Raw genomic sequence first — 9,690 nt, 5'->3', positions numbered from 1 at the left:
TCGTCATCATCTTGTGTGTTCGTGCGTAATTATGTGCTGCGGCTGAAACCTTTTGATGTGTGAATTGCGTTTCGATTTAATTAGGTGTCGTACGGGAAAATTCAATTAGGTTTTCATCAGCTGCGCATCATCATACAAGGGATATAAAATCAGGCTGCTGGGCACGGGCATGCATTTTAAATAACATTATGCAATCAATGTGTGTTGTTGTTTCGTTTGCATCCGAGTGAGTGTGTGTGATTTGGAGAGAGAGAGAGAGAGAGAGAGAGAGAGAGAGAGAGAGAGTGAATGGAAATCGGAATGTATCGGAACCGGATGCCTACATAACATTGAAGTGAAAGTGCAGCATAATGGCCCATAGAGACAGATGCAGTGTTCACACGTTCACATTCGCATTCTGCCCACTGAACACATCAATCAGAGCGCAATTGTCATTTATCATCTCCATGGAAAATTTATAATTGAAAATTAATTTAATTAGATCCGCTGTTAGGCATTTAGTCATTGTATTTTGATAAGTATTCACACAAGTAAAACGATTTAATTACAACTCAGCGATCGAATAGATAGGCAATGTTGATGGTCTATTGATTTCATTTTGTTTGGAAAGTTGATTGACCAATTTTTGTTCAATACTTATAGAAACCAAAATCATTCAAACCATTTTTCTTTTAGCTAAAAATCAAACCAAACCGAAATTCATTTATTCGTTCTTTTTTCTTCTTCGTGTTTGTTCCTTTTTTGTGATTTGTGTGTTTTTTTTTTTGATTGAACGCGCCGAATTAATATATAAACCAGGAGATATAACCGGAGGTAATGTGATAAATGCTTTTTCCAGCCTTTGATCTATTGTAAAAACAAACAAAATTACCAATTGAATTCAAAATCAATTTCGTTCTCTGCATTCATTCCTTTTGACCGAACTTTCCATTATTCTTTTCTTTTAGTCCAGTTGGAATATTCACTTTACGCTCGTAATATATACTTTTTTCGATTATCAACACTTTTTCACATACTATTTTCGTTTCCTGTCAGCCTTTTTTTTTTCTTTGAATAAAACGATTTTGCTTACTTTGATTAATCGAATTAAGTCTCTATATTTAGACATTTTCTTGTAAATTCTAATTCTGCCTTTTTCGCTATTAAACATACAATACTCTTCTTTTCACAAGCCTCATCAAAGCTATGCTCATCGCTCATATCTTCGAGCTTTGATCGTACGTATGTAAAATAATATCTAGATGCCTTTCGTAAATGCAACGCCATTTTTCTACCCAGAAAAAAAGAACCCATAAATAAAATGTTATGATAAAAGAGAAAGAGCAAAAAAATGACTTGTGTACAAATAGACAGAGCCAAAAGCCAGTTGTAAATGGAATGGATTCCACTCACAATGGTGTAATATTCTAGCTCATTGCTCGTAAACGATCAACACAGCTTCATGCACAGGCATCCGTCTTGTGATTCATTCGTTTTCCTACCATAAACCTTTAATATCAAAATCATCTCTCGCTCTCTCATCAAGATATTCATTTTATTTTCATACGTTGTTGATCCCAATTGCAATGAATTCGACCGGAACATGCTCTCACCAACATTGCTACAGAGTGTGTTCGCATATATAATTTGCTCGTTACTTTCATACATATATAGAGAGAGAAATGCCTAGCCACAGCTTCTCGGTTTTCCTTCTGAAATTTGATTTATTAAAATTGTCCGTAGAACAAAATTGTTTACCGTGTCAAAACTCCAGCAACATAGAACCATCAAAATGGAAAATTATTTTTAGCATCTAGTTATATCCGAATTTAGTTTTGATCGCATGTTCTACCGTTTGTGACAGTAAATTTTTTTACTGATTGGTTTTTTTCTTCAGTTTCTGTAGTTCGTTCCTAGTATAAATATTCATAGCATTTTATTACCGTCGCATTTCACTAGATCGTCTATTTTGAATCTCTTACTCGATGTGTATGTTCATCCATCTTGTGTGATTATCGTTGCTAAACGTACGCATCATTAGTTCCCGATATCTCTTCTAAAATGAATGTGACTCTGTTATCAATATCGAAACTTTCATAGCCCTATTCGTTCGAAATACGTATCGAAACAAATCACTTCACAGCCAAAGGATTTCCGTACGTGACTCACTCAAAACTTAATTTACTGTTGAATTATACTGTTGGATTTAACCGAAACCAAGCTGTTGGGAAAACAGCGAAGCCATCGAATCCAAATTCCAAACTCTAGAAAAACTAACATTCACAGTCGATGGCTATGCGAGTGTGTGTGCAGCACCCGGATTCAGAATAACCGAATGACATAAAATAGATAAAGTTGTGTGTGTACGTCTGTTAGTGAGTGTGTCACATAAAATCGGCGATACATAGCACATGACATTTGGATCCGGTCCAAATACTTCATTATATTTTTTGTGGCCCATAATTTTGTTTCGCTTCTAAAATCTCCCTAATTCTGATATGTTATGCAATTAATTATGACCGAAATCACCGTCATTTGTTACACTTGACGGAACTGCAACCAAACTATGTGCTTGCCATTTTTTCATCTCTCCATGTTTTGAAATGAGTCTATTAGCTCTCCACTTATGATACGTTAAATGGGTACATATATCGTGAGATCACCGTACAGTGAACGACCTCTTCGTTTCCTGATTATGCCAAAGAATGATGTCGTAGTCGTCGTCGTCATCATCATCATCAAGGATGAACAGTGTTCATTGAACACAAGGCAACACTGTTTGATATACAATATCAGACACAAAATGTCTCAATGCACACGCGTGCTGTGTGTGTATTCTACTTAAATTAATGTTTACTTAAATCCATATTATATTTTGAGTTAATTGATAGCCACGTTGATGCCATTCTATTTATTTATTCATTACATTCGATGCTGTGGGTCGGGTTAAGATAGAAAGACAGAGAAAGGGAGTGGGAACTGGCGTACAAATGCCGGTTGAAACATCACATGTGATCAAAAACATGGTCGATGTCCTTTATCCTGTTCGTCTCACAGTGATGAACGTTGGGGACAAACATTGATAGGCGCACGTATCCGAGAACGGTATTGAAAGATAAATTATTTATGTTGTGTATGTCCGTATTTTGAGCAAAGACTTATCGAGCCAATGTAAAAAGCTCTTTGGAGTCTCGCTCTCTATCGTTCTTTGGCTAGAAGTCTGAAGCTAGCTAAAAAAAAAAAATACACCAAGTTCATTGAGATGGAAGCAAAAGAAGGAGAAGACGGGGAAAAATTGAAAGAGCCAAAGAAGATTTCGCAGATACCAAGGCATTGCATTCTGTTGAGAGACCACATAAATGTCACATCCTTGGGTAATGTATTCGAATGAAAGAATCCAAAAGAAGAAACGACATTGAGCCGTATCGCAAATAAGTTTGAATTGCTTGGGGCTTTCGGAACAAGCATAATATTGATGATGCTGATGCTGAAAAAAAAAAAACGAATTGCGGTCACCGAATATAGAACGATGTGAACGGATTTGTCACATCTCGACGCGTGTGTGTGCAGTCCACTCTTTTTTCACTTTCGCCCAGTCTTCCTACTATATTGGCTTGAATAGGCGACTGTTTCTTTACCTACCGCCAGCCGTCAAGTATACTGTACCATGGTGACAGCATGTTATATGTTGTGTGTGTGCTTCGCTGATGGTACAATACACCGAGTGAGCGCGTACAAATGATTCGTCGCCGGTCAATAATACATTATTCGAGATTCGTTGCGCTTGTTATGTTTTTCCCATTTATCGTAATCATCACACCACACTCTGTCTTATGCTCTGTTGTTTCTCCGCTCCATTCTTTGGCCGATAATTTTTGTTCTTGACATGCTTACGAGCTGAAGTTTCGGTGGGAAAGCAACAAATGGCGAAGCATATACACACACACACTCATATATACCCAGTCTTCGCAATTATGAATGACTAACCAGCAAAAATACAAAATTTTGGGTCAAGTATCCACATCACATGTATGTAATAAGTACTAATAGAAAAGAAATTTATATCCGTTTTTTTATGAACCTTTTATACGTAACCCTCGCTTCCAGCAAAGAAGCACTTTAGTTTTTCCCTTCTTCGACTTCTTCTTCAACATCATCATCGAGAGTTTTTTTTTTTCTCTCGGTATCTGCTGTGCCACCACCAATGCGGTGTATATAACAATCTTTATGGATTTCAACATGTACATTTGCTATAAAGACCGACGCCTCAAAACGAAATTGCTAACTACGATACATTTATTCGATCAGCCGATGGATGTCTGTACATACAAGTTAAGAAGCTAGAGTATATCGATTTGAGATTTATTCGAAGGAAAAATACTATTCGAAGAAATTGACTGCTATCCAAGCTTCTTCTTGCCTTTGACGACAAGCTCATTAAAACATCCACTACGGAATGAACCGAGTGGCAAAAACGAAAGCGAAAATGTCAATGGCATGTGACGTCAAGACATTTTATAAATAGCAATAATGTGCTAGGGCTAATAAAAGAATGAAAATGACTTAAAACTTTCCCTTTTACTCTGGCTAATCGGAGCTGAGCAGCAGTGCTCACCCTTCACACAATCTCAGTTCATTTCCAAAGCGAGTTTATTTATTATTTTCATTGCATTAATAAAATGTACAACATGCTTGTGATCTCAAGCTTTGAAGCCAATACATGTAGTCTCAAAGCGAAACAGAACTACGTATAAAGAATGGAAATTTATGTACGTACAGAATGCTTTTCTTAAGTGAGAACAAAGAAAATCTTCAAATTTCTTGCACATTTCTCTTTTTGTTGTTCGCAGATAAAATGGTGCTGTCCTAAGGTCGCTTTTATATTATCCTTGAATGAAATTGCATAAACAACATTTCGAAACGTTAGAAAGTTATTTGGTGCATTTTATGATTTGAATCATGTGACAATATCGAATTTTCTTTCCTCGTCTCCTTCAGCTCGAGCAAAACCTTGTTCCGGTTTTTGTCATTCGATGCGCATCGACCGACATTGACTACGCAGTATCTCGCACCCACAAAGCACACATGTGTAAATTCCATTAAAAGCTGTTAACGAGTGAAATTACATATACAAAGCAAAACCATTTACTCAAAAGAATCCGAAACTTTGATGTTTGACTTTATGTTTGTTCTGTTATTTCTTGTAATAACAGTTTTTATTTGCATCCATCTACTGTTCAGCTCGTACACATCGAACGAATGGCACTTTGTGCCCATGTTCGCTTCAAGTTTGAAACCATAAGTAGTTCTGCGGAGGAAACGTTCCGTTGTAATTTAAAAAAAAGAGCAAAAGGGAAACAGAGAGGAAGAGACAGAGAGAAGAACATCTGTAAATGTGGGCAAAAAGTTGCAGAGCGTTACTGTTTTTCGCTCACTTGTTATCACAATGAACATGCATATTTGTTTAATTATCGCAATTTTTGTGGAAATACATTTTGCGTTCCACCACCACTGACATCCTTCACCCCAATTTTTCTTCATTGAAGATGATGGTTATGCAACGCATTCATTTAAAACGGAAGTTTTCATTTCAGCAGCTTTCTAAATTCAAGAAGAAGAAGAAAAAGAAGAAGAAGAAGAAGAAGAAGAAGAAGAAGATCGTCAATACTTAATTCGCCAATAAACAGCATCACACATTCCCCGAGGAGAGTGTGACGACAAGCGCAAAACCAAATGGATTCCAATTCTGAACTTTTCGCTCTAACGTCATTTTCTTCACTGCCAATTTCCGCCATTCAATTATTTACATTCACTTTTCTTTCCCTTGCTGTCCTCTTTCCATTTTCCACTCGATGAGCGCTCTCACTTGCTCGCTCGCTATTCATACTCCGAATTGACTGACTTTGATGTATATAAGTATGAAATGCGCATCTTCAAAATATCAACGATGATAAAGTTATTTGCATTCACACTTATACAACCAGAAAATTCAATTTACCGAATGCAGCTGCAACTGAAAATTGTGTTTTGATAAATTTAATAACAAAAATGAATTACGAATGCAATATTCTACTTAGCTGGTGTCCTGGTGTGCGCAATAACGATTTTTCTTCTGCAGAGTAAACATCAACAGATGAAAATATAGAATTCTTCAATTCAATTGGATCTTTTCTCATTTTTAGTCAACAAACTGGAGAATCACCGGATAAAATTTTGAATTTTGCATGCATTTTACCTGTCATACATTTCTATTCTCTGTTTTCATTTTCCAAATCGATCTTAAGTATCTCATTTTCTAGTTATCTATCGTAGACGTCATAGTTTCACCTCCAGAATATCAGCTCAATCATTCTACTTGGCAGTGTATTGCTGTGCAACATATATATATAAATTTGTAATGCTCAAGTCATTCAGTTTGTGTTGCACAGTTTTATCCAGCCTCAACATAAGTATCTTTAGGAGTTTTGTTTCATGTTAGTTGTTTAGTTTTCCCTTGGCATCATTTACACAAATAGTTGTACCATCTCTTTAGCTCTATTAAAGTTTATGCAATTGTATTGTAGTTCCCTTTATTTCGACCATCGTCGCCAAATTCGTGAATATCGTAGTGATAGCAAACACTATTTTTGATTTGATTCAACTATCTAAAAAAAAAAGTGACATTGGATACATTTAAAGTTTAAAGTTATACCTCTTAAGCGCTATATTAAAAAAAATAAAACTGTAAAGCAACGCTGTACTCTTTAAACTCTTTGTAATTGAAGCCGTTTAGATTAACATTTTCCCTAAATGGAAATGTCAAAAAGAACTTAAAAGTCTTGCTTCACGTTCTTTCATTTTATTAAACGTTGCTATATCTCTCTTTTTTCCCGTAATTAAATCTATTTTTGACAACTTCTCTTTTGTAATTCTTCATTTTGTTTTTTGTTTGCCTTTCAATTTTACATTTTGATACAAATACGCTAAATGAAGTACATGGCATTTTATTAATGATGATTCTTGATGTTTTTTTTTAACAACAGCGAATACCGGACTTTACGCACATTATGTGTTCAACACTCTCGACTCGGATCACAGTGGTATTGTTAGTTTTGAGGTAAGGACCCTTTGATTTAATCACCGAAAATCGATGAAACAGAGTACGCACACATGAAAAATTGATACATGTTAATCAGGTTGAATTGAATCAAGTTCATTGTCTAAGTGCTTTTCCAAAAGTGTATTACGTGTAACGAGAGTGAAGAGCTTTCATTCAAATGCCAAATTCCAATCAAAATAGATTGCAATTAATTCATGCATTAAAATTACAGACCTGACAACCCTTTGCGGTATTATCATCATCACTTTGGTAAAGATTCAGCCGACATATCGTGTTTGTACTGTTGATTTAGTGCTCTTGTCTCTTTTTTGCCCATACCTTTCACACATAGACACACAGATAAATAGAAACGCTCATTCGCGCAACACAAACGTTATTGGTCACATATGTTGAGAATGTTTTCATTTGTGCGTATATCTGTTTGTTTGTTTCGACTGCTGAGAATTCAACCGGAATTAACGATCTCGATTTACCGTAATCTAATTCGATTTTTTTTCTATTTTCATGTTACTCTCACCCACCCTCGTTTCTCCGGCTGACGTTGACGCTGATTTCTTGTCACGCTCACCAAAGGAATTCGTTCAAAATCTTTCAACATTGTTACGTGGCACAATGGAAGAAAAACTACGTTGGGCATTTCAACTATACGATATAAATGGCGATGGATTTATAACACGAGAAGAAATGACTGATATTGCAATTGCCATTTATGAGCTAATGGGACGCAATCCAGAATCGATTCACACTACACCAGATCCCGATCAAATTAAGGATAAAGTTGAGAAAATTTTTACGGTAAGTTTTGACTCAGCTTAAACTTTTACACATTTCATACGTATCGGAGAAGAAACACGGTTGAACGGCTTCAAAGTGAAATCTTGAGTGGATGGGGAGACTATCAAAACTGATGAAATCCGTTCGTGGCACCGAATGCTCTAGAGTGGTTTGAGTTAGACTTTTTTAATATCCGGTATCAAAGTCATCAAAACCCATTGCGCACGTAACACCCATCTGCAAATGTATCCGAAATCGATTTTCTTTGAAGAAGATACTTTGCATATGAATTGCGATTATTTGGGCTAAATCTATGAAGCGTGTGCTAGGAAATAGGCGATTTTCAAATGGTAACGGGTGCTATCAATCCGATTTGGGGTCTGTAACAGATGGAAAAAAAGGAAATAAAATATAACGAACGGTCTATTCCCACCGTATATACTATACTATAGTTTGATAGCCTAACCAAATATATTGCTCTATTCAACCACCATGCTTTCGTTGCTGATTTTTTTCATTTCGAGAAATAATTTTCCATTTAGAAAAGATACTTATAGTAATTTTCACATTATGCTCGGATAAAATTTGATGTAATCAGGATGATAAATCATTTGAAAATCGAAAACTTAAATGAATGCACTGAATATGGTGCTTAAAATTGTTGATGATTCACTTATTGCGGCATATAGATGATTATTCAATTAATCCAAATAAATTCCTAGCTTATCATGCATTCAATTAGTTGGGCATTTTAATGGAATCATATATATAATGCTATGCTGATTATTATTATTGTATTAATAATGCCCATACCAAGAGTATCCGAATTCAATTTGAATTTTCCAGCAGATTATTTATATATCTAAGTTTGTATTCACCAACTATGCTCGGACGATAATTCGAGAATGAAATCCCAATTCCATTTTGGGTCGACCATATAGCACAGGTCGTGCAAGTTATCCAGTAGAAAAACTTGTTCACCATTTAAGCGTGTGTCTTCAACGGATTTCTTGCTAAAACGGAGCTCATCTCTTTTTCCACCCCAACTTATGCCATTTGAAGAACGAAATTCTTTCGTTGCAAAAAATATGAAAGTCAATCATTTGAAAAATGATGAGAAAAAAAACGGAATTCATCACATAAAATTTGAATTCGTCGTTTGAACATCATGCGAATGGGGAAAACAGTGCAAATCAAGGACAAACAAAGCGCAGCGAGAAAAGAGAATCGGTTTGGAAATGCAAGTAAAAATGAAGCTACCTGGTTTGTATACCTAATGAGATATTCCCATGCCAATTATTTTGCTGCAGATGAAATGAACCTTAGTGGCTGCAGGCGAAATACAGCTTTGTGAGCTCCTTTTGAGTAAAGGAATAACCGGCAGCATTTCAATCGAGAAGAAACGTTTACAAAATGAAAACAAAACAAAGGAGAAAATCTAACGCTGATGGTAGACATTGTTTGATAAGCATTTCACGTCGTTTGACTTAATATTTACTAATCTGCGATTTTATGTTCGGAATTAACCTTAAAGCAACGCTTTTATTATTCTTGCGCGGAAAAAAAGCAACGAAATTAAAACAGAGGAGTAAAAAAAATAGAAAAACAGTCGATGCAGACACAAGGCCGAACAATGCTCGCACAAAAAGTCAAGTAATCAACGACGAAGCACGATCAAAGAAAAAAAACTAAAGGTAACCTAACTACTCAAATAAGAATGTATCATATACGAAAGGAAAGAAAGAAAGGAAGAATCGAATCAATTCATTCATTCATTTGTTGTTAATGACGCCAGCATTGGACGCCATGGATGAAAAGTTTTTCCCCTTCTACATGTT

General features: G+C 35.7%; 1 protein-coding gene across 4 annotated transcripts in view; it reads left to right on the top strand.

Annotated features, from left to right (window-relative positions):
* LOC129568995 (Kv channel-interacting protein 4) overlaps positions 1 to 9,690 on the top strand; it is a 28,365-nt gene that overhangs the window by 14,103 nt on the left and 4,572 nt on the right. For 3 of the 4 annotated variants that reach the window (XM_055447352.1, XM_055447351.1, XM_055447350.1), the window contains exons 5-7: positions 799 to 813; positions 7,002 to 7,075; positions 7,652 to 7,873. In XM_055447352.1, the coding sequence (XP_055303327.1) occupies positions 799 to 813; positions 7,002 to 7,075; positions 7,652 to 7,873 (311 nt within the window). The remainder of the gene's footprint in view (positions 1 to 798; positions 814 to 7,001; positions 7,076 to 7,651; positions 7,874 to 9,690) is intronic. The other variant, XM_055447353.1, reaches the window with a different exon arrangement.

This window comes from Sitodiplosis mosellana, unplaced genomic scaffold (assembly GCF_009176505.1).
Source record: "Sitodiplosis mosellana isolate CC-2019 unplaced genomic scaffold, AAFC_SMos_1.0 Smas_scaffold_30, whole genome shotgun sequence".
NCBI classification, from domain to species: domain Eukaryota; kingdom Metazoa; phylum Arthropoda; class Insecta; order Diptera; family Cecidomyiidae; genus Sitodiplosis; species Sitodiplosis mosellana.
The sequence above is the reverse complement of the archived record's forward strand: the minus strand, read 5'-3'. Positions and strand labels throughout refer to the sequence as shown.